Source organism: Symsagittifera roscoffensis, chromosome 2, assembly GCF_963678635.1.
Source record: "Symsagittifera roscoffensis chromosome 2, txSymRosc1.1, whole genome shotgun sequence".
NCBI lineage: Eukaryota > Metazoa > Xenacoelomorpha > Acoela > Convolutidae > Symsagittifera > Symsagittifera roscoffensis.
In genome coordinates, this window is record NC_087063.1 from 15,580,512 (window position 1) to 15,607,056 (window position 26,545).

General features: G+C 36.1%; 2 protein-coding genes across 2 annotated transcripts in view; one reads left to right on the forward strand and one right to left on the reverse strand.

The window, feature by feature from the left end:
* Positions 1-26,545, forward strand: part of LOC134839017 (dynactin subunit 6-like) — a 275,517-nt gene that overhangs the window by 27,125 nt on the left and 221,847 nt on the right. The window lies entirely within an intron of this gene.
* On the reverse strand, positions 10,830-26,338 carry LOC134839712 (DDB1- and CUL4-associated factor 6-like). Its single transcript, XM_063855334.1, has 14 exons — positions 25,988-26,338; positions 25,515-25,747; positions 24,823-24,938; positions 24,052-24,255; positions 23,538-23,717; positions 20,958-21,406; positions 20,296-20,796; positions 19,589-20,064; positions 18,898-19,103; positions 15,319-15,767; positions 14,715-15,158; positions 13,951-14,426; positions 13,261-13,466; positions 10,830-11,241 (listed from the first exon to the last, which is right to left on the reverse strand). Exons 1-14 carry the CDS (start codon positions 26,214-26,216, stop codon positions 10,899-10,901), a joined length of 4,512 nt encoding a protein of 1,503 aa, XP_063711404.1. The 5' UTR covers positions 26,217-26,338; the 3' UTR covers positions 10,830-10,898.

Genomic DNA, 26,545 nt, shown 5'->3' on the forward strand with positions numbered 1-26,545 from the left:
TTTTCGCCGCTGCGCACAAAGGTCATCATTTATTCCGATAGTGGCAATACTTCATTTGTTTTGCTAATAGCCAAGGCCGCGAATTGCCCTAAATTGTTATTGTTCATATAAAACACCTAAAAACAAAGAATTGATTGCGCACGCCATTGTCTCTTTCTCATTCTCTCTTCATCACACAAGGTTTATGCCATTAAAAATTACATCTTTAACCGAAGATTTTTTGAAAAAAAAACAAAACGGCATGTACAAATAGAAAGTTAAGTGCAATCATAGAAACAAAATTAACTGAATTGGTAGCTCCTTATATGCTTGAGTAAGTTTTAACGATGTTTGCTTCAATGAGTCTCAGAATACGGATCAATTTTCAACCAAAAGTAAATCTAACTGATTTTTTTTCCTAATTAGATAATCTTGGCAAATTCTGATTGGTTGAATGTCCAATACAAAAAACCGAAGGCAAAGTTGGCAGTCTTTAAGATTCTCTCAGCTGCTGAAGGTGGGCATGAAATTCGCGCGTCGGCTCATCGGGCCATAAATATCCAGGTTTTTGCATAAATTTTTGTCTCGAATCTGTAGAACTTGCTCAAATCTGTTTGTATTATCTGATTCTTATGATCTTGATCAATATTGAATTGGACACTTTTAATTTTTTTTGCGTTCCTATAATTTGCTCGCGATTTTTTCGAGTTGCTTAAAAAATCGTTTCTGATAAGCCAATATCGATTTTCCAGAATTTGGTCCCTCCAACATGAAGAATTTCATCGTGGATGAGCAGTTGGGCCAACTCTTAAAGAAAAAGGTTAAAATTAAACCTCAGATTAAAGAAATTCATACTGCGTCTGAACAAATAGCTTCAAAGATCAATAGTTATTTACCACCAGACTAAAATCATTGATCGTATTTTATCGAAAGTTTTTATGTTACTGTAAAATTGTTAGTGGAATCTTTAAAGGGAGGGTTCAAATGTTTGAAAGCAAATATTTGTCAATCAGAATTGAGTTTTTGAAATCTCAAAGAAATTAAATATTAATCAAATCAAAATCAGCAGATAATACAATTTTAATTGCAGTCTATTTTCTTGCGTTCGGTTTTGTGCATACGGCGTTCAACGATCAGGAATTTGATACTAAATTCTACAACTGTGATTGATTGAAAATTTTCGTCCATCAGAATAGTCACCCTAATCGACTGTTCAACTTTTTTTAATACCCACCCTGTCGCATCTAGTTACGCTAGTAACGTATTAACGCATTATCACACCCTACAACAGAGGCTATTGTATTGGTTAAGTAGAAATTGATACTATTCTATGGTACCATTTCCCCAATGCAGTGGAAGATTACTTCATTAGATCTTTTTAAGTTTTAAAAAAGGCTACGGTTTCTAAACAGCAGGCTGATATGATTTGTCAAATTGTTTCAATCCATATCATAAATAACACTATGTTAAATCCTCGCGACTCGTCTATTGAATGCAATCAAAAAAAGAACATAGACGGTTATACCGTCAAAAAAACACGCTTGCTCAGTTTTCGTCATCTCTAAAAAAGATATGCGCAGCTTAATGTAATGGGTAAAAATAGTTTTTCGAAATCTGTGAAACTTTGTTGGTGCTTTTTGAACACCATTTGTATGTAAATTTTCTGTCTACTCAATAAAAACTATTTGTCATCTATTTTATACATACAATGAATTTAAACGCAGGTAAATTTTTTAAAAATTAGAGTTCCTTAATGAGTAATTAGCTGCATACGAGGCCCTTATACGTTACTTTTGGTTGCTTTTTTAGCTTTATTTATGGCTATTTTTGTGGCTACCAAGCACTTCCAGGACATGATCTGGGTTATTCAAGAGGGTTTGTACGAACTCGAAATTGTCAGAGCATTTCATTACTACGAAGCCAAAGGTTGTAAATTTTGCTCAACTTTTTCATTTTGCAAGTAATTAGCTTATGTGAAAAAATGTCAGAAGGATTTAGAAAAAAAATCAGCATTTTATTTTGGCCGGAAGGTCAAAAATGTTATTATTTCAGAAAACGCTGACTTCAAGTTTTGAGAAAACAACATAGCTATGATATTACCCGTAAAATTTTTGTTGCTGAAAAACGTGTTGAACAAAGTTCTGAAACGAGTTGAACAGGCAATCACCGTGTTCTCGAACTAATAGGTGTTTCTTTTTGTCAATACTTCAACAACACTTCAGAGCATTCTTTCATAGTTTTTTTGACCAATATTTGGAAAACCTGTATCGAAACAAGTGCAAAATGTTGAGAATTTTAACGTTCTAGCTGTTGATTATTTAGCAAAAAAGCAGGCACAGCAATTTTCGAATGCTTTGACCGCAGTGGTGGCGAAATCCTCTCAGTGGCACCTTCTAATGCTTGCGCTCTCGGTTATTGCAGTGATTGGAGCTTTTTATGCTGTTTCTGACTACCGCAAACGAAACAGGAGGCTGTAAGCCATTTAAAATAGTTCAACAAAGTTTGTTAGAGCCAGTTTATATTAAAAATGCATATTCCTTTTGCCATTTTTCATTTTAATTGATTTTGTTGTTTTGAAAACAAATTGACAAAAAAAATTGAAAAATGAAAATTATCAAAAAAAAAATTCGATGCATTATTTACAATCACGTCATTATCACTAGTAAGTGACATTATAACTCTAAAAAGAAGTCTTGGAATTGAGTACAATCAAAAATTGACCCTGAATGAAACTAATAAATGGCTGAACTAGTACAAATACCATTTCGTTAAGAAAATCAGAGAAAACGCGTTTTAATTAGATGACAACGTCATTTTTTAATATGTAACCAGTACTGTGCTGCAATTCAGACAAGGAGTTATTTCAGTTAAATTTTTTCAGCAGTATTTGATAACATGAAGACTAGCTAGGCAAAGAAATATTTTTTTCCAAGTGTCAATGAACGTAATGAAGACAATTTTATAGGTTTAGTTGATTTTTGTAATTTCTTTAAAGTCAGTTTTCTAAAATGTCAGTTTTCTAACCAGTACAGAAGCGCTTTAATACCTTTTAATACACTTATGAATGCCACTATTTATATAAGCATTCCGTAATTTTAACTCATAATCGTTTGCCGAAAAAAAGGCAAATTACGCGCTCTACATACAAAAATGCAAACGGTGCTGATAAAAAATGATTGCCAGTGGAATAAAAATGATTCATTATTCCAGTTTATTCAACCTGAGATTTTCTATCAGGAAAATTTTATTCATATGAGATTTTCAAATTGAAACAAAACTCTCAAGCCATGAGTTTTTTCTTTCAAACTCTTTAGTTAAAGTTTTTCTTGAAAAAGTCTCTTATCTTTTTAGTCTCCTTTTGTTCACTGACACAATTGTCTAATGGTGATCTATCTAATTTAAGAATTCAAAAATTAACGATCTTTAAACGCAAAGGAAGCACTCTGTAGAACAAGTTTAACCATTTTATGCTGTAGCAGGGAACTCTAAAATCAGAAATGAGATTTTTTATTTTATGGAAAACTGATTGGATCGCACGACGAAAATACAGAATTAATAGAGTTCAAAGTAATCGTGCGCTTTCATAGAATTAAAAGACAAAAACTTAGAACATAGAATTTTACAAAAAAAAGAACGTTCGTGATTTTCTTCTTGGACTATTTTTGAAGCGAACTGCATCTTTGATGAAGCAAAACACTAATCACTTCAATCAGTGAAGATATTTTTCACGTTGAAATTGTAAAAAAGCTACAACAAACTTGCACTATGCTTTTGGGCTGCAGATATAGATTAGCTTGAAGTTAAACCTAATCCGTGTCTTCGAAGTCTAAAAACTTGTATCCCAGTCCGTGCTACCACCTTGCCGAGTGATTATCGAAGATGTGAATAACCTAAGTTTTTTTTTTAATTTAGGTTGTGAAAAATGTAGAATGGAAATTTTTCACGAAAAACTTTATCAAACAGTTGCGTAAATAGCTTCACTTACAAATTTTGAAAAAAAAATTGCTATTTAAACGTAAGATATTGCTCGGAAAACTCCAAGACATGCCAAAACTCGAACAGCAATAAAAATAAAACCTTTGTTTGGTTCTGTCATCAAGTCATTTTTAGATTTGAATTTAGCAGTGCATAAGCACACGTTAGGTTTTGTTGTCTGTCTTAACATTTAGTAAATTTTTCACTGAGGATGCACTCGATTTTCTCAATAAACGAAACACAAATAGCTTAATCTTAAGCAACCTTTAGAACAGACCAAGATGACAACCAACCAACATCTTCGGAAAATGAAGCAGAAGAACTGGATGAGGACGAGACATTTTATAACAGTGAGGATGATGACCATCAACAGGTCCTTGGATCCACATTAAACAATGACGTCAACAAGAGACATAAAAAATTCTGCCATCAGTTTAAACCATGGAAGAGAGGCTGATTAAAAACCCACCTCAAGCATAAACTCTCTGTGTGTTCTTTGTAAGAATAAAGATTTATAAATAACCGGTTCAAGACTTTACTCATTTTGGACACATAGCAACATAGATATGAAAAACTGGTGGTACATAAAAACGAAAAAGCCGAACTAAGAACCAGCCAAAAACACGGAACTGTTAGATAATATTCATGTAACAATTATGCAGCAGTTTTGAAAGCCATACAAACTTTGTTCAAATAACTGAAGTTTTGATTGAAAAAAAAACTAGTAGTTTTTGTCCGCTTCCTATTTATAGTAAGACTAATTCCTTGGTTCGTTCAAAAGATTGAAGTTTCGATTGAAAGAAACCTAAAAGTTTTTGTCCGGTTCTGATTAAAAGTAGTACTAATTCCTTGGTAATTAGAAAAAAAACGTATCTAAAACCGCTCATGTAAATAAAACCGCGTTGCTTATGATACTTTTCCTTGAAATAATTTTTGGCCTTTTTTCTGCATCTTACTATGTCTTCTAGATATACTTCCGAAAAAACGAAGTCGAAAGTCTCATTAACTGTTGGAACTGGAAAATTGACCAAAGTTTGTTGATGTTTTTTATTGATAGTGTCCACTACCAGTTTTTCGAAAAACTGCTGAATACACAAAAACATAAAATTGAATTCTTGAGATTATTAAGTATCTATAGTGACATTCAACATATTTGTAAACTGTCGAGAGGTTATGTGAAATGAATGGTTACCACATAAAAATGATGCTTTGTACCACAAAGGCAGTGTTAGGGAAGAAAAGGAGAAATATTTTTTGTTGATAACAAGTAATAGCAAATTTTAGCGTAGTTTTTCGGCGCCCTCTCTTTTGATATTATTTCATGACATCCATTTTTGGCCAATCTAAGGAATTTTTCTAAAACACTTTGGCGTAGTATATACTAATTTGAAAGGGCAGCATGTGCCAAAAATCCCAATTTTTTGGTCGAGACTTTCCAAAAAATGCCCAAAAATGGCATTTTTGGCCTGACTTCTCACGAATATGCCTGCAGCACAAAAAATTTTGTCTAAATAGGGTATTTTATGCTGTTCTGGCGCGCTCGACTTATCAAAGGTCGACAAAATTTTCGAATTTTTGTTGAAAATCCGCCCAACCGTCCAAAAATCCCAAATCTGCCCCTGGTACAAAGTTACTATGCCAATTGCCGCCCAACACAATTATTGCAAGCGAAGTAAGGCCCATTAGCATTACAGCAACCAGTTTTTTTAGCACACAGATCCTGCGGAAATCAATAAGAGCAAAACCTTGAGTGTTTATAGTGCCCTTCAACGTAAACGAACGGAGTTGTTTTAAATAATAAATAATTAGTTTTTCGAAAAATAAAATTCTTTTTTAAATCAGCTACTCCTACACTAGTGTGGATTTAAATGATCCAGATGAAGGAAATAAAAGTATACTTCGAATTTTTTTCTGAATTTTAGATGAAAAACAATGATCAGGAAACTTTTTTTGGAAATTAGGCACAATTGCTATAGTTTAATTTAAATTGCAAAACCTGGGCCCACACCTTTACTTAAAAAATATCACTTTTTAATGCTTTATTCAATCAAAAATTACCCAAAAATTAGCAACGCTACTGACAAACCTACAGCAAGATGAGCTTCTTTGAATAGCCCAACAAAAAGACTCTTTTTGCCTTTGAGTTTTATCTCACTAAGAGGAACACAATTTCTTTACACTCTGTTTGGCTGAAAACAAAAAAAGCTTATTTGGAAATAGATTTGCAAGTAATCGAACCAATAGTTTTGCTTAATTTTTAAATGTCTATCAAAAAAGCAAGAATGATGGATTTTTAGGCACTAATTTCAAATGAAAAATTGCACAATACTGTTGATGTTGAAATGTTCCCCTCTTTTTTTTGTCTCAAATTAATACAATTTGAGAAAAACAAATTTTACATTTAACTTTTCAATTTTTTTGGTGCTTCTTTACATAAATCATTACTGCGTTTCAAATTCAGTATTGAAAAGGATAGACGGCAACTGTGCAAGTATCACAGAATCTTCCGTCTAAAAAACACACATTTTTTTTTCAAACTAGGGTCGTGCTGTGGCAAAACGATATGAACAGAGAAGTAAATCGTAGGCAGTTAAAGTAAAAAGAGGCAAATTTGAAAAAAAAATGTTGAAAAACAAAAAATATTTAAAATTTTTTTTGCGGAAATTGTTGGAATTTTAGAGTTTTCTGTACCCAAATGGTACAGAAAAATTCCAAAAACAACTTTATTTGGATAAAAATAAGTTTTACCGACCTGAATTAAACAAAAATAAGCTAATGTAAGCCTGCTTGCACGCATTTTTTGTTCGAACTTAGACAAACAATCGAAAATATTAAACCAGTTTTTCTCAATACCGGGACTTTTTTATTGAAAATTTTTAATGTCGTTCGAATCACGGCTGAAAGGGTTTTATTATGATATATCATTCGGCCCATTCCTAAAACTTTTAGTGGTACCCGAGTTTGCGTTGAAAACAAAAAGAAAAAGAAACAGGGATAGCCGGTTACTGTGCAAGTAGCATAGAATGTTCCGCCCATGCTCTTTAGAAATTTAGGTTTAGAAAGGTTTATTTTCCAAATTAAAAAAAGTTTTCTTCTGGTTGGTATGACAAAATGATCTGACGCGAAAACCTAATTTAGGCATAATATAAAATCATAGTAATGTAAGCAAATTGGAAAAAAAATTTTGTAGAAAAAAAACGACTAGAAAAGCTAAAAAAAAAACTTTTTTTATTTTTTCAAAAATTTTTGCAGAAAATTTTGAATTTTTTGAAGTTATTGGTTCCCAAATGGAGCTAACAGAACTCCAAAAAATAGTTTACTTACTTAAATAAGGTTTTAAGGTCTTAGATTAGGCACAATCTAGCTGTTGTAAGCCTGCTCGCTTGCTTTATTTGCTCTAATTAAGACGAAAAATCAACAATTTCTCCGGTTTTTCTCGACACTGGAAAAAAAAATTTGAAAACTTTTTAATGTGGCTCGAATCACAACTGAAACGGCTTCACTATGTTATATAACTTAATTCCGTCCAATAAAAATTTGTGGCACCTGATTTTGCGTGGAAAACAAAAAGCAAAAAAAAACCAAGAACACCCGAATACAAAGATTCCCCAATTTTTAAATGATTGGAATAGAAAATTTCCGAGTGTTAAAACTAAATTTGCGATGAAGAAAAATTTAACTAGCTAAATTTATAAATTCAGTTTAAATCAAGGATAGCCGGTTACTTTGCAAATAGCACAAAATGTTCCGACCACAGTCTTAAAAAATGCAAAAAAAAAGTTTTTTCAAAATGTTGTTGTTTTATCTGCATGTTGTAGAAAAACATCAGAACGAAAAAATAGAGTTTGGGCTTATTTCAGAGTCATAGTAGAATAGGTCAGTTGGAAAACAATTTTTAAAGAAAAATGACAAGGAAAACGAAAAAAAAATTTAAACAAAATTTAAAAACACTTCAAAAATTTTTTCAACGTTTGCAGAAAACGTTTGAATTGTCAAGTTTTTGATTCCCATGCTTGCGCTAGAAAACTCCAAAAAACTACCTTTATTTAAGTAAATCTAAGTTTCACGGCTTCGAGACAATCAAGACCGAAAATCAAAAAATCAAGACCGAAAATCAAAAATTCTAAAACGGTTTTTCTCGACACACGGTACTTTTTTTGGATTTTTTAAATATATCGTTCGAATCATGACTGAAAGCGCTTCAATATGACATATACTCAACCCAGTCCGACGATTATTTGTGGTACCTGATTTTGCGTGGAAAACAAAATTAAAAAAAACTGAAACACAACGGAAAACAAAGTTCCTCCACGCCTCCAATACTTCACACTTACACAACGCGTTAAAAAAAAAACTGGCAAAGTCGTACCCAAATCAGCGAAACAATTGATGATCAAACTCTCATGGAAAACTTTTTTTTTTAAATTTTGTTTTTTTTTTGGCTCAAAGAATCATATCATTTAGATTGTACAAAAAATTTTTGACAAAACAGCCTACAGGTTAAATTCATCGTCAAATATATCTGGAGAAACACCATTCTAAGCTCAAAATTTTTGTCAATCTATTCGAAAGTCCGAGAAAGAAAGCGAGAAAAAATATGCACGAAAAATTTTTTTCATGCATATGATTTTGATTAACTCGGTAAAACGGCCCTTTTTATAGCTTTTGTAGGTTTGATCTAATTAGTATTTCAAAACCTTCAGAACTGCTCTTTTCATGAAAAGTGTTATTTTAAAAGACAAAATGGCCATCACTTCATGATAAACAAACATCAATAAAAGCTATAAAAGGGTGACATCTCAAAAAAAATTTCAGATTGAACGTGAGTTTTACAAAACAAAGGTACTAATCTACTCCGAATGTGTTCGATTTTCTTAATCAACTCAATAACCCGTTTGAACTGATTAACCGAATATAAACTATTAATTAAAACTCTCCTAAATAAAAAAAAGTTTTTCATTCATATAATTTTGATTAACTTAGTAAAACGGCCTTTTTTATAGCTTTTGTAGGTTTGATCTAATTATTATTTCACTTGATGAGATTGAAAATCATCAATGCTATGACTTTGAAGAAAGTTGCGGAACATTTGGTCTCCGGTTAATTTCGTTCACCCAAACATACTTAAAGTTCAGAATAATAAAACTATTCGCTAACTGGGCGAGATATATATTCATTTTTTAAAAACTTAATGAAATTTATAAAATTCAAATTAAATTGATAATAACGCGAGTTTTGTACAAGTGTCCAAAATTCAGACTGGGTTTAAATTTTCATCATACATGTTAAACAAACGCAGCTGTTAACAAGCTTTTACCAAAAACTATAATCACACGATCGAACTGGTAAATTTTTCTGCCGAACAGCGTTTGCATAAGTTCGATCAAAAGCATGCTTTCGATTAGAAACGCTTTACTGCAGGCTATTAAATAAAATTCATTATCTATGATTTCACACATTCTTGATAGGGTGACTATAATAGGCGAAAACTATTGCGAGATATATTGGGTTAGAAAATTTCTGAAATCGAGTTTTTATTGTTTTAATGTTTGAAGCAGTTAGCTTCTTTCGGTTCAGTTGATCAATTTAAAATCCATCAACTGTGTTAACTTATTACAATTCGAATGTCAAAGCACATGCTATCAAAAAGCTGTACAGGTGCCCCAAAAGTTTGGACTACTAGTTACGACTAATGTTGGAAAAAAGAATAACCGTAGTATAACACGAACGCTCACTAAAATTCGCTGGTGTAAAGCCATATAATAAATGCTAAATTTAAGCCTCGAAAAAAGCTTTGACTGTTTGTCAGATTCCAACCTCCTATCTTCAGGTTTGGAGTCTTACGCTCTAGCATCTGCGCCACGGGCCCTTGAAAAGCTGCTAACTTCAGCCACCAATAGAGCAGCTGAACGTGCTAATAGATTGCAATGGGTTGTAAAAAAAACGAAGATGCCTACTAAAATACACTACTGTGTGTGCTTTTGTGAAAAGCAAAATAGTGTCCTCTGCAGTTGCCTCAACTTGTTGCGAGCTTGCCAACAGAGGGTTGGAATCTGTAAAAAAAAATTAGAGCAGGTTATCGCTGTAAACCAACAATCGGCAGATTATTTTTTGTCCGCTTGTCATTGATTTCGGAGGAAATATTAGCGTGATCAACCCAAATTTCCGTTTTAATTTTTCCTAGATTTCCTAGAGTATTCATTTTGGATCAACCGTACAATTTCCCCATAGTCAATTTTTTTTGGGGTGGATAAACTACTTATATTCACATATCAACTTTGAGGGCAAACTAAATTGATATAAGTAGTCAAAAAATTAATTCAAAAATAACTATGAATAATAATTTGGTCAATTAACAGTATAAAATAGTTAATACTTCTGAAAAGTTATCTCAAGCAGTCTATTCTGCAACTTTGTTTGAAATTAATATTTTATACAAAATCAATTTTCAAAATTAATACGTGGCTAGGGGGAGATTCTACGGTAGGTCACTTAGGGGGAGATTGTCCGGTTGATCCTTCATTTTTATTTTCGCCTAATATAGTTTTTGCATAATATAAACATCACAGCCCCATTTTCTTACTACTATATTAATGACAGCCAGCATCTATAATTAATTTCACGCAATAAAACCGAATACTAGACACCAAAGAGTATGCTTCAAGAAAAGCATCTGATTCTATTCGAAATAGCCACATAGAAACTAAGCTAGTGAAACTGGAAACAAAGTTGCGCGTTGGACAAAAACTGATCTTATACCACAAACGCTGCTTGTATCATGAACGAGTGATATGCTTTCAGTATTAAAACCCCTGAAATAAAGGCGCTTAACTCTCATGTAACGCTTTCAACTAGATGCAAAACAGTGATCTCTAAATTGTATTACTCTCAAAAATTTATAGCTACTCGTAAAAAGTGGCGTGATATCAGACTAAACTAAAATTTCAGTCACTATCAGATGAATATTCATTAGTTTCTTCCTCTCGTGGCGGCGTCTGAATTATTTCTTCACTCACTGCTGACCTTTCTTCGCCTTCTGTCGTCTCCTGGGTCGCCGCGTTAGGAGTACTCTCTGCCTCGTCATTTCCACCACTCGACTCTTGTCTGTTATTTCGAGCCGAAGCTATAGCTAGCAGACGCAGCATGAATGAGGCGGGTACTGTGATTAGATCACGTGTTTGCCGCTGCATCACCATGTTTCTTTCTACTAATTCTAGCATGTGGGGAGGGGCACCTAGTCCAGGCGGTCCCGTGGGAGCCCAGATCTTGACGTTATAATCGATGCCACTGAAAAAAAAACGTTAACTGTGAGAAAACTGAGGCATTTTAATCCGCGATAACATGGCATGATAGGCAAGACTTTCATAAATTCGCTTTAAGAAACCAGAAAACTTCAAACTGAAGCATCAAATTCAAGCAGGCATTTTTGTTATAATTAGACTGATTTTTGTGGCGCGTCCCACAAAGCAGACATTAACCTGTTTTGGGGGAAACCCTCATGGCATAAGAACCGAATGATCGAAAATTATGCTAGCCAATCAAATCTAGAACTCGAAAATTGAAAGCAAAAGCATGAAGCTCAGTCAGATTTTGACTGTTTAAAGGACGTTGATTGGTTGAAAACGTCCGCACATTCTATAAGTATCACACTAATTCAACTGTTTTGTTTTCAAAAAAAAACATATGGCCTTAAAGCTCGTTGAATTTCAAGAACAACTGATTGACACTTTTTTAAAAATTCACTCAATTTGAGAAATCTGGATCAATAGGTAATTTTTTTTCTTCCGCTGCAAAATCACAAAATTAAAATCCACTTTCGACTCCGGAAGTCGATCACGTTTTCGTGGCCTCCACTTTTGCTGTCCGATAGTGGAGTTTTCTTTGCTTTTAACAAAGGAATTGAACTGAACTTAAAAAGAAATCAAACTGGGGAAAAAATTTTGAGCCTGAACATTAATTTGTAGCTGTGATCTACTTAAACAAGGATAGTTGATTGCTGATCAAGTAGCACAGAATTGTCCGACGACAACAATTTCAGTAGAGAAAATCAAAGTGAAACCAAACTTTACTCCCATATTTCTGTAGGTAGTGCAAATCGGGAGGACAAAAACACAAGCTATGCCAGAGTCCTTCTTACTTCGTCTTACCAAAAATAAATAAGCAATGGTCTTTTATTATGAAAAAAAAACTTGATAAAAGATTTAAAGGGTATGAATCAACGGCCCAGGAGAGAGCGAAATGATACTACGAATGATCATAGGATGAATCATATCCGATCAAACTCGACAAACGAAGAAACAACATCAACCTGCAACTATCAAACTAATATTGAAAAAAGGATAGCTCTGTAAATGGCACAGAATACTCCGACTATTTTCTTAACAAAACTAAATCTTCCAGATTGGTGTCTTCTTTGTGTGTGGCATGATGAAAGTATCTGTTGGAACTAGAAACTTTTGAATGTTTTCAATCAATCAGCTCAGCTAGTGATCATGAAAACGACTATTGAACCTGAGTTAAGGAAACGAAAACTCACTCTAATCGGGACACTTATTCTTCATACAAGCTCCTATCTAACTTCTGATTTTTTTCAAAAAGCTTTTTGAGAAACTGATTCAAGTGTAACTAAAAGATCATTTTACGGCAAGCAAACCGGAAACAAACAATTTCTTTTAGAAGAGAGGGTCTTTAACAAAGACTTCTGCTTTAAAGATTTTCTCAGAACTACACGCATCATAAAACTCAAGCTCAAAACCCAAAACCAAACATAGCCAATAAACAACTGCAAAAGATTCAATGAACGCAAGTAAACGGGAAAAAAACACGGACTTGTTTTTAGAAAAAACCTAACTTTCGAATTTTAAAGCAAAAATAGATGGCCTTAAAGCTCTTTGAATTTCTGGAACAATTTATGATTGACACTTTTTTGATAAAATTAACCCAATAGGTAAAATTTTTATTTCGCTAAGAAATCTGATGATAAAATTCCCTTTTCAAAATTAGAAGTCAATTTCGTGAATTTTATACTTTCGCTGTTCGATAGTGGAGCTAATTTCCTTTCAAAAAAGGAAATGAACTAAATTTGAAAAAAAAACATCAAAAATCAAACCATTAAAAGTCGATCTGTAGCGTGGGTAAAAACAAATTTTAACTTTTGCATGAAAAAATTCACCAAGATCTATGTTAGAGTATTCACTACGTTCATGGCTCTTAATCAATTAAATAAGTCTTCAGGCAGTTTTGCACCAAAAAGTTTATTTTGAAATATTGGTGAGTATTCTACAGTGCACTGTGAGCAAACCTCACCTAGATGCGAGAACACAGTTGGTGGGATGTGGCTGGACACAGTTGACCACATGTCTGTCTGCCTCCATCACTGTCACCAGTTTGCCAGAGTACCTCTCGTACACGAAGATGTGGCCACAGTCGGACCCAGTGATGACGTAATCGTCTCCCCAGAAGTTAGCCTGTTTGATCATCGTTCTGGTGTTGCGGTGTCCTGTATATCTCACCTGAAAAATCAACATTAACACAGAGGCTAAGTTGGACTTCGCAATTAACACCCGAAAAGAAAACACAAAAAGAAAAAATTTCAAAATATATTAAAAAAAGATGATGCTAGTTGATTCAAACCCGGACCTCCGGATGAGAAAGTCACTTTCTTTAACTACTCGCAAACTCGCTTGCGTAATTATCTATTAGTTATAATTCCATTTAAACCAATTTTCTAACTGATGAAAAAAGTCAAGTAGCTAGAAACACATGCAGAAACAAGAAACAAATTATCTGTAAGCTACTGCAATATCGTAGGCTACGATTATAAGTTTACTCAATCTGCTCGAATGTGAAATAATGGAAAATTTAAACAGAAGTAAGAGAACAAAATGCATCTTTTTCAGTTTTCCATATCTGTTGTCTTAATTGCAGTTTCATCGAAACTTTCTTTTTCAAATTCAGAAAACTCAGTAGATTAGAGAAAGAAAAATATTATTTTACCCGTATTGCCGCATTCGGTATCCCCAACAAACCCAAAATCTCAGCGTCCTTTTTCTGCTGATCATCACCATCACTCACAACATCATCTTCATCTTCCGTTTCACTTGCCCTTTCGTCTTCGCCTCCCGTGTCTTGTCGAGCCCTTCTAGCCGCCGCACCGCTTAAGAGGTCATTACGACGTCTGGTCCATGACCTGGCTGTAGAAGCTGCGGCTCTATTTTGGGCTCGGATCATGTTCATAAGGCCACTAGTTAGATTAGCCCAACGTGTTTCCGCTGTTCGGCTTATAGTCGGATCATCGTCTTGACGAGCTATTGTCGAGTCGCCACTAGCAGATGGCTCTACAACGAAGGATCCTTCCTCTAAGTTTGAAGTCTGCACTAAGGATGGGCTTCCAGCATTGATAGATTGTGAGCGTGGTGTTCCCATGTAAACGTTGATACCCGTTGAATCTATTTGACTTGCGGACTGTCCACCTATTGAAACGTGAATAGATTTAATTGAACATAATTATCGACCAATTATAGCCATTTTAAATATTTTGAGTGCTTGAACTGTTGAATTTAAAAATATCGAAATCAGCATCTCTTATTTCGAGTTAGGCCACTTTTCATAACACATCTTCCAAAAACAGACAAATTTTTGATTAAGTTATGTTTTTCGAAACGTTTAATATTTCTCGATACAATAAAAAAGCTACTTCCAACCTTGCTCCATCGTCTAATCTTCCCTCACAAAAACGACACTCCTGGTCGGATCTTCGCCTTCTTCCACTAAGGGCGCATTTCTCACTTCCTCTTTAACTTGTCTAATATAGTCCTGCCTCTGCTCTTCATAAGTCGGCAAACTATCAGCTTCCATGTCTGTTGCAGACTCCGTTGAACTCGTTTGTCCGATGCAGTCACTACTGTCTACATGCTCTATTACTATATTAGGTCTTGCTGATTTGTTCCGAAATAAATTGCTACTGAATTCGGTTTGACCTTGAGACACCGATTCAGAACTATTCGTTTGTTCTGTACTTTCTATAGTTTCGTCTTCGGTAGCATCTGAGTCCCTGTTATTTTCCGCTGAAATTGCTATGGTATGAAAAGTAGCTGCATCACTGGGTGCACTTGGAGATGTATGTTCGACATTGTGAATAGTCGATTCAGATACGGTAGTAAGTCCGGCCGAGCCAGTTTGATGATTTAAAGATTCTGACACATCTACGGCAAACAAAAGCAAGACATCTTATTTTGACCATTGTTGGTGGAACAGATCTTGTTCAGGGACAAAGTTTTTTTGCTACGTTACGAAATCATTAAAAAACACCGTTTTAGAATAGCTGCAAAGGCAAAAAGACCACTTTTTTCAATGTTTCCATACCGTGGCTTCCCTGATTATTTGCAGTTGATGTCGGCTCTTCTTCTGCTCCTCCAAATTGCTGCTCTAACATTTCGTTCAAAATACTGCCAAATCTAGCGATGTTCACGGAAGGTCCACTGCCTCTAGACTCATTGCGGCTTCTTGCACCAACATCATCAGGTACTTCCTCTACTCCTGGGTTCCCATCGTCGACATCTCTGTCGGTAGCACCACTTGTTTCAGACACTGCTGGATTTTGATCTGAGTTTGTCTGACTGCTCTGAGCAGGTCTGGCTTGGGGTCCAGTGTCACTCCAGTCGTCTCTGATTCTCAACCTTCTGAAGATTGATCTTCGGTTTTGTGACTGTCCATCCGTGCTGTTGTTGCTATCTGGCAGTGGAGATATGTTGGCTGCTGGGTGATCGCGAGGTTGTATTGGTGCAGCTGCATTTCGTGGAGTTGCATGTTTTCTGTTACAAAATCAATAAGTAAAATGGTTAGAGCCAACTACGTACAGAAAAATTTGCTTCTATTGAATAATATACGACTAGGATTGAAACATTTTAAATAATTAAAATCCATCTATTCTACATTGCTGACTTAACTTTTACAGAATAGTCATTGCTCGAACTTTTTTCAACAACAATGTACCAAAAACGATGCTCGAAGGGGCAAGGAAATTGTTCAACGGGGCTTTGAAGGGCTAGGAAATGTTCGAAGTGTAGAAAAATAAGAGTAGACTGGAATTGAAACGACTACCTTGGATGCATCTATGATCGATTGTCATATATAGCACGTGAATCAGAGCTTTCCACTAGACTATTTGCGTACAAATTAAGCAATGAACAAATACGGTACTTCTTTTGCGAGCATTAAACTCGGCAAAATTTACAGATCTATTGTCTCTTATGTTAATACATGGGATCATTAGCGAATTTATGGGGGAAGTGAGGGCATTACATTGTTTTCAGTAACACAAACGCAGGCCAAAGGGTATCCGCTTTGTTTTATTCTTAAAATTTTTCGAAGGGTACCTTTGGCTTCGGATCATTATGGCTGAGATCATACAAAAACTGTGTAATTTTTTTAGGTGATGAGGTGAAACTGGTGTCGTAGAGGCCGGCCTCATAATAATACATCACCCTACGATCATTCCCGACAAACATTTATCGATTTCATGCTTGTAGACCTTCTTAGCGGAAGCCGCATCTTGACCTTCAGTGTGCAAGCTCCTCTCTCGCTAGATTGCGGACCAAGATACAACTGAAGAGAATTTTGACAATTTGGTCAAATTGTAACTATCGGCTGACCTAGAGTACATCCAACAAATCCACAACCAGACTCTGGAGCTGAATGAGATAAACTGGTCAATCAGCCTTCATAAGTGAGAAGGACTACATCCAACAACAAAAACTTGTGTAACACAGAGCGAAGCTGCGCTTCGCAAACACTTGCGAGAACACGACCAAAAAGCAGCTCTATCAAGTGCATAAAGAAAAAGTAGAAATAAGCCTCAACATACCAAAAACTCGGCTACGTGTAGGATTCGAATCTGCGACCTACTGCAATCAAGAGATTTTGAGTCTCACGCACTATACCCTCAGCCACGCAAGCTTAACAACCGACAAGCACTCGTCACGAATAAAGCAGCTACATATGCTAATAAATTGCCAATGCCATTCAGCAAAAGTGGCACCAAATACTAAAAGACTCAATTTTGCAAGTAATAATTTGGAATATAACATACTGAAGGCATCCACACTAACTTTGTATGCAAAAAAAAAATCGGAAAGCATAAAGCCACATTATGTATAAATTATTCATTTCAAAAACTGCGACTGATATTGAGTTAGAAAATTTCTGAAATTGAGAGTTCATTATTTTTAGGTTGTTTGAATCACTTTTTTTCGGTTCATTTGATGAATTAAAAATGCATCAACTGTGTTAACTTATTACTATTCAAATTTCAAAGCACATGCAATCAAAAAGCTGTATAGGTGCCCCAAAAGTGGCACCAATAGTTGCGACTTAGGTTGGAAAAAAAGAAAGTTCGTACTAAAACACTCGCTTCGCAAGTGTAAAATGATCTACCAGAGGCGAATTTGGAAGTGAGCGTCAAGTCTAGAGGAAAATGTGAGATTCCAATCTTTCAGCAAAATACCATCGATCTTTACCAACTGTCGTGAACGCGCTGCTCAGATTGGAGCAAACCTTTCTGTAACAGTTCGCCCAAAATTTTGAGCCTGAACATTAATTTGTAGCTGTGATCTACTTAAACAAGGATAGTTGATTGCTGATCAAGTAGCACAGAATTGTCCGACGACAACAATTTCAGTAGAGAAAATCAAAGTGAAACCAAACTTTACTCCCATATTTCTGTAGGTAGTGCAAATCGGGAGGACAAAAACACAAGCTATGCCAGAGTCCTTCTTACTTCGTCTTACCAAAAATAAATAAGCAATGGTCTTTTATTATGAAAAAAAAACTTGATAAAAGATTTAAAGGGTATGAATCAACGGCCCAGGAGAGAGCGAAATGATACTACGAATGATCATAGGATGAATCATATCCGATCAAACTCGACAAACGAAGAAACAACATCAACCTGCAACTATCAAACTAATATTGAAAAAAGGATAGCTCTGTAAATGGCACAGAATACTCCGACTATTTTCTTAACAAAACTAAATCTTCCAGATTGGTGTCTTCTTTGTGTGTGGCATGATGAAAGTATCTGTTGGAACTAGAAACTTTTGAATGTTTTCAATCAATCAGCTCAGCTAGTGATCATGAAAACGACTATTGAACCTGAGTTAAGGAAACGAAAACTCACTCTAATCGGGACACTTATTCTTCATACAAGCTCCTATCTAACTTCTGATTTTTTTCAAAAAGCTTTTTGAGAAACTGATTCAAGTGTAACTAAAAGATCATTTTACGGCAAGCAAACCGGAAACAAACAATTTCTTTTAGAAGAGAGGGTCTTTAACAAAGACTTCTGCTTTAAAGATTTTCTCAGAACTACACGCATCATAAAACTCAAGCTCAAAACCCAAAACCAAACATAGCCAATAAACAACTGCAAAAGATTCAATGAACGCAAGTAAACGGGAAAAAAACACGGACTTGTTTTTAGAAAAAACCTAACTTTCGAATTTTAAAGCAAAAATAGATGGCCTTAAAGCTCTTTGAATTTCTGGAACAATTTATGATTGACACTTTTTTGATAAAATTAACCCAATAGGTAAAATTTTTATTTCGCTAAGAAATCTGATGATAAAATTCCCTTTTCAAAATTAGAAGTCAATTTCGTGAATTTTATACTTTCGCTGTTCGATAGTGGAGCTAATTTCCTTTCAAAAAAGGAAATGAACTAAATTTGAAAAAAAATCAAAAATCAAACCATTAAAAGTCGATCTGTAGCGTGGGTAAAAACAAATTTTAACTTTTGCATGAAAAAACTCACCAAGATCTATGTTAGAGTATTCACTACGTTCATGGCTCTTAATCAATTAAATAAGTCTTCAGGCAGTTTTGCACCAAAAAGTTTATTTTGAAATATTGGTGAGTATTCTACAGTGCACTGTGAGCAAACCTCACCTAGATGCGAGAACACAGTTGGTGGGATGTGGCTGGACACAGTTGACCACATGTCTGTCTGCCTCCATCACTGTCACCAGTTTGCCAGAGTACCTCTCGTACACGAAGATGTGGCCACAGTCGGACCCAGTGGTGACGTAATCGTCTCCCCAGAAGTTAGCCTGTTTGATCATCGTTCTGGTGTTGCGGTGTCCTGTATATCTCACCTGAAAAATCAACATTAACACAGAGGCTAAGTTGGACTTCGCAATTAACACCCGAAAAGAAAACACAAAAAGAAAAAAATTTCAAAATATATTAAAAAAAGATGATGCTAGTTGATTCAAACCCGGACCTCCGGATGAGAAAGTCACTTTCTTTAACTACTCGCAAACTCGCTTGCGTAATTATCTATTAGTTATAATTCCATTTAAACCAATTTTCTAACTGATGAAAAAAGTCAAGTAGCTAGAAACACATGCAGAAACAAGAAACAAATTTTCTGTAAGCTACTGCAATATCGTAGGCTACGATTATAAGTTTACTCAATCTGCTCGAATGTGAAATAATGGAAAATTTAAACAGAAGTAAGAGAACAAAATGCATCTTTTTCAGTTTTCCATATCTGTTGTCTTAATTGCAGTTTCATCGAAATTTTCTTTTTCAAATTCAGAAAACTCAGTAGATTAGAGAAAGAAAAATATTATTTTACCCGTATTGCCGCATTCGGTATCCCCAACAAACCCAAAATCTCAGCGTCCTTTTTCTGCTGATCATCACCATCACTCACAACATCATCTTCATCTTCCGTTTCACTTGCCCTTTCGTCTTCGCCTCCCGTGTCTTGTCGAGCCCTTCTAGCCGCCGCACCGCTTAAGAGGTCATTACGACGTCTGGTCCATGACCTGGCTGTAGAAGCTGCGGCTCTATTTTGGGCTCGGATCATGTTCATAAGGCCACTAGTTACATTAGCCCAACGTGTTTCCGCTGTTCGGCTTATAGTCGGATCATCGTCTTGACGAGCTCTTGTCGAGTCGCCACTAGCAGATGGCTCTACAACGAAGGATCCTTCCTCTAAGTTTGAAGTCTGCACTAGGGATGGGCTTCCAGCATTGATAGATTGTGAGCGTGGTGTTCCCATGTAAACGTTGATACCCGTTGAATCTATTTGACTTGCGGACTGTCCACCTATTGAAACGCGAATAGATTTAATTGAACATAATTATCGACCAATTATAGCCATTTTAAATATTTTGAGCGCTTGAACTGTAGAATTTAAAAATATCTAAATCAGTATCTCTTATTTCGAGTTAGGCCGCTTTTCATAACACATCTTCCAAAAACAGACAAATTTTTGATTAAGTTATGTTTTTCGAAACGTTTAATATTTCTCGATACAATAAAAAAGCTACTTCCAACCTTGCTCCATCGTCTCATCTTCCCTCACAAAAACGACACTCCTGGTCGGATCTTCGCCTTCTTCCACTAAGGGCGCATTTCTTACTTCCTCTTTAACTTGTCTAATATAGTCCTGCCTCTGCTCTTCATAAGTCGGCAAACTATCAGCTACCATGTCTGTTGCAGACTCCGTTGAACTCGTTTGTCCGATGCAGTCACTACTGTCTACATGCTCTATTACTATATTAGGTCTTGCTGATTCGTTCCGAAATAAATTGCTACTGAATTCGGTTTGACCTTGAGACACCGATTCAGAACTATTCGTTTGTTCTGTAGTTTCTATAGTTTCGTCTTCGGTAGCATCTGAGTCCCTGTTATTTTCCGCTGAAATTGCTATGGTATGAAAAGTAGCTGCATCACTGGGTGAACTTGGAGATGTATGTTCGACATTGTGAATAGTCAATTCAGATACGGTAGTAAGTCCGGTCGAGCCAGTTTGATGATTTAAAGATTCTGACACATCTACGGCAAACAAAAGCAAGACATCTTATTTTGACCATTGTTGGTGGAAAAGATCTTGTTCAGGGACAAAGTTTTTTTGCTACGTTACGAAATCATTAAAAAAACACCGTTTTAGAATAGCTGCAAAGGCAAAAAGACCACTCTTTTCAATGTTTCCATACCGTGGCTTCCCTGATTATTTGCAGTTGATGTCGGCTCTTCTTCTGCTCCTCCAAATTGCTGCTCTAACATTTCGTTCAAAATACTGCCAAATCTAGCGATGTTCACGGAAGGTCCACTGCCTCTAGACTCATTGCGGCTGCTTGCGCCAACATCATCAGGTACTTCCTCTACTCCTGGGTTCCCATCGTCGACATCTCTGTCGGTAGCACCACTTGTTTCAGACACTGCTGGATTTTGATCTGAGTTTGTCTGACTGCTCTGAGCAGGTCTGGCTTGGGGTCCAGTGTCACTCCAATCGCCTCTGATTCTCAACCTTCTGAAGATTGATCTTCGGTTTTGTGACTGTCCATCCGTGCTGTTGTTGCTATCTGGCAGTGGAGATATGTTGGCTGCTGGGTGATCGCGAGGTTGTATTGGTGCAGCTGCATTTCGTGGAGTTGCATGTTTTCTGTTACAAATCAATAAGTAAAATGGTTAGAGCCAAATACGTACAGAAAAATTTGCTTTATTGAATAATATACTATACGACTAGGATTGAAACATTTTAAATAATTAAAGTCCATCTATTCTACATTGCTGACTTAACTTTTACAGAATAGTCATTGCTCGAACTTTTTTCAACAACAATGTACCAAAAACGATGCTCGAAGGGGCGAGGAAATTGTTCAACGGGGCTTTGAAGGGGCTAGGAAATGTTCGAAGTGTAGAAAAATAAGAGTAGACCGGAATTGAAACGACTACCTTGGATGCATCTATGACCGATTGTCATACATAGCTCGTGAATCAGAGCTTTCCACTAGACTATTTGCGTACAAATTAAGCAATGAACAAATACGGTACTTCGTTTCCGAGCATTAAACTCGGCAAAATTTACAGATCTATTGTCCCTTATGTTAATACATGGAATCATTAGCGAATTTATGGGGGAAGTGAGGGCATTACATTGTTTTCAGTTACTTGAGAAACGCAGGCCAAAGGGTACCCGCTTTGTTTTATTCTTAAAATTTTTCGAAGGGTTACCTTTGGCTTCGGATCCCTTTGGCTGAGATCATACAAAAACGGTGTAATTTTTTTAGGCGATGAGGTGAAACTTGTGTCGTACAGGCCGGTCTCATAATGCTACATCACCCTACGATCATTCCCGACAAACGGTCTACCGGACATTTATCGATTTCATGCTTGTAGACCTTCTTAGCGGAAGCCGCATCTTGACCTTCAGTGTGCAAGCTTCTCTCTCGCTAGATTGCGGACCAAGATACAACTGAAGAGAATTTTGAAAATTTGGTCAAATTGTAACTATCGGCTGACCTAGAGTACATCCAACAAATCCACAACCAGACTCTGGAGCTGAATGAGATAAACTGGTCAATCAGCCTTCATAAGTGAGAAGGACTACATCCAATAACAAAACTTGTGTAACACAGAGGCGAAGCTGCGCTTCGCAAACACTAGCGAGAACACGACCAAAAAGCAGCTCTATCAAGTGAATAAAGAAAAAGTAGAAATAAGCCTCGACTTACCAAAAACTCGGCTACGTGTAGGATTCGAATCTGCAACCTACTGCAATCAAGAGATTTTGAGTCTCACGCACTATACCCTCAGCCACGCAAGCTTAACAACCGACAAACACTCGTCACGAATAAAGCAGCTACATATACTAATAAATTGCCAATGCCATTCAGCAAAAGTGGCACCAAATACTAAAAGACTCAATTTTGCAAGCAATAATTTGGAATATAACATACTGAAGGCATCCACACTAACTTTGTAAGCAAAAAAAATCGGAAAGTATAAAGCCACATTATGTATAAATTATGCATTTCAAAAACTGCGATTGATATTGAGTTAGAAAATTTCTGAAATCGAGATTTCATTATTATTAGGTTGTTTGAATCACTTTTTTTTCGGTTCATTTGATGAACTAAAAATGCATCAACTGTGTTAACTTATTACTATTCAAATTTCAAAGCACATGCAATCAAAAAGCTGTATAGGTGCCCCAAAAGTGGCACCAATAGTTGCGACTTAGGTTAGTAAAAAAAGAAGGATCGTACTAAAATACTCGCATCGCAAGTAAAAAATGATCTACCAGATGGCGAATTTGGAAGTGAGCGTCAAGTCTAGAGGAAAATGTGAGATTCCAATCTTTCAGCAAAATACCATCGATCTTTACCAACTGTCGTGAACGCGCTGCTCAGATTGGAGCAAACCTTTCTGTAACAGTTCGCACTGCCTAACGACCTTCTACAGCATGAAACTGCTGTAAAAACTCTATTTGATCTAATATAAACGAAGATCACTAATTGAGTGTGGCTTAAGCACACATCTACAGAGAAGGAGAAATAAACGTTCACAGCGTCAGAGACAGATTTTAAACTCAATTTTAAAGTAATGATTTTGTTAAATTTTGAATTCAATTAAGGTAGCATTTTTAGACTCACTTCTCTAATTCGCGCATGGAACGGAACGTAATTGTGGTATTATTGCCTGATAGTCAATTTTACAGCAGCCGTTTCGAAGATTCACTTAATGTGGCAGTTCTTGTGACAAAAAAGTAATCACTGAACGAAAATTCCTACTTTTCCGAGCACATGGACTGCTCATTCAGTCGTGTCCTGCGACTGGTGTACTGTCCATCTACTCCGAACAGATATAAAGAGTCTCCCGAGTAACTCACGAGCACTTCTTTACCCGAGCGGGGACAAAACTTCACACTGGTTATTCTCTTCCTCACTGGCCTGTCACTGTTTTCGTTCTCACTTCAACAAACAAGATACCAAAATAAGTAACCGAAATCATAAATAGTGAAAGCTACACTATTATTTCTTTCATTATAATCTATGATTCGGTTTGTTCCGAATTTAGACTAAAAAGATGAAATATTAGTGCTCGGGGTGTTTTTTTCTTCAGACTTTTTAACTAGCAAATTTTGACGAATTTTTTACAGTCTAAAAGATATTGATACCCTGAGCTCAAAACTAAAAAAGTTATTTTACCTGTGATTAATTTCCACGAAAACATGGGGTTTGAAATTGAGAATACTTGGGAACAAAATATCCTAAATTACTGTAGATTGCGTCTGCTGTGGCTAACTTGGGCGCGTTGAGTGGACAGAAGCGCATGAATGCCCCTTTAAGTCCCCTGTTGCTGCTCTGGGGGTCCATGAAGCGCCTGTCCATCAGACGCACAATCCCATCAGTGCAACTCACTGCCATCTGACAGGGTTTCAACTGATTTACTGCGATTGAACTCACTCCACACGAGGACTTGTAGATGACGTCATGATTGCAGAGGAATCTAGAATCAGATATGCTCGTTGTAAATTCCATACACAACTAATTGAAAAGCTTGTCGAACGAGCAGTACACAATTGACAAAAATTGAAATGCAATAATTGTACCACACAATTTTTTTTCAACATCCCTGGTTGTGATAATGAATGCGTTTCTCAATTTGTTCCCTCAGCCTTTTGATTTCTGAATTTTTTCATTTGGGCTGAAAACTACGTGACAATCCAATATGATAAAGCTTTATCTTGAAACAAAGTTTTAAGTGTGTTTTTTTTTCAAGTTTAGGTAAACTTTCTGGTGTGACGGAAACTAAAGATCCGATTAAGATGAGCAAGATGCAGTGACCTATAAAAGAACTATATAAAAACAAGGAAGCATAAGCCGACAACATCCAACATATCAGCAATCTAGCAAACTCCAGGAGCATATCAGTGACTTATTAGCAACGCATTTATATTTAAGGGACTATATTATATCCGGAAAGCATCCGGCAGATAGAGATATGAAAATCCCATAATCTTGTTTTTCTTCCAAGAAAGTATCAATTTTCAACAGCTTCGAAATACAAAACTACCGTTTCTTGCAGCTGGTCCTCACTCTAGTGTCAAAAAGTCGCACTGATCCGTCTTCCCCGCAGGATATGAATGAGTAAGGCTCCTCGTTTATAATTTCAACTCCAGCAGTGGATCCCTGAACACAAAGACAACTGATACAACAATCATTATCTGATAAACACGCGCAATCGACTCAATTATCTATCCACAACAACTCATCGAATACCGACAAATAAAGATGTTAGATCACAAATATCGACGCATGTTTAGTAAGCACAATAACCAATACTCTAGACTGCTTTAAAAAATTAATACCGAGAAAATTACGAGGCCAAGCTGTGCACTAGATAGGCGCACATTTTGGCGTGCTTGGGTCACTGGAATATAGAGACAATTCTTTTAAAATGTTAAAATTGTTAACATTTGCGCCTGACAATGGAGTTTCTTCAGGTTTAAGAAATTGAAGAAAGCTCTTAAATTTGAATCAACTGCGGCTATTTGAATCTATGGAAAATTTGATAATAAAACTTCAATCCAAGATTTCTCTTTGACAGACCACTTAATTAGTAGAAGCGCCCGTTTCAGATTTGTATGTAAGATACAAGATGCCACCTAAATTCGACTGCAAAGATGCTCGTCCAAAAAAGTCCTGAAAACCATTTAAAATGTGGATGAAATTCATGAAGGCCCGACTAAGGTTTATTTGGCTAACCTGGTGACATGTGAACCTGAATGAGCCATAAGTCTCCGGTCTCAACACATCAGTGTACATCAACTGACCATCGCCGGAACAGGACACTATTTTGGCGTCATCTGAGAAGGGGAGGAACTTGGCGTTGAAGATGTTGGATCGGTGGCCTGATCGGATGCTCGTCAGACATCGACCTTCAAAGGGGTTCCAGATCTTCAGAAGAAGATCATCAGATCCAGACAGCAGAAGACGGCCTCAACAGTTCAAATAAACTATAGATTTCCATTCAATTCTAATGACAAGCTTTTTGACCCATTATATACTCTTATAACAAGTTTAGAGAGATATAACGAAGAGAAAACAAATCCTGCAAGTTTCACTTCGATTTCAAAAACTGAGATTGCATCGAAAAAAAGGATTATGAAAGTAAAATATTTTGCACCGCAAAACCAGGGTTTAATCATTGCCAGAATGATCAAACTTATTGAATTTACCACTTTGATTCCAAAAAATTGTGTTCACACATCCATCATGAGCCTCAAAACACCTGTCCAATTTCATTCTGTAGATCAGACTGATTGAATCCTTGAACCCGTTGCTCTCTGCATGTTTCTGACTTCCAGCCAATAAACCGAACTTGCGTTGCTGGAGCCAGTCCGGAAACACGACAGGAGGCGAAAGTCGCTCGGACTCGAAAGGGAACCTTCTCTCCACGCATCGCATGGCTATTGGCACGTTATTCACTCCAGCAAAATCATGCTATACATTCTACAAATGAGACTTATCTTTTTCCTGCAGCGTTTAGTTCCATTACTAGGCGTGCGTTAACGCTTCGCCATTTTCAACTACCTGAAAAAACACGACCGTGGTTAGTACTGAAACAAAGTGTCATGCCTCCTTTTATTTTGTACTGAAAACTCTCTTCAACTGAGAAAGAAAATGCTGACATTTTGAAAAAAGTAACAAAACTAAGAAAAGCAAAAATACACACAGACAAGGTGGCGCTTTCCCCTCTCGCAAAATACTTGAGATGAAAAACGCAAGGATTCCAG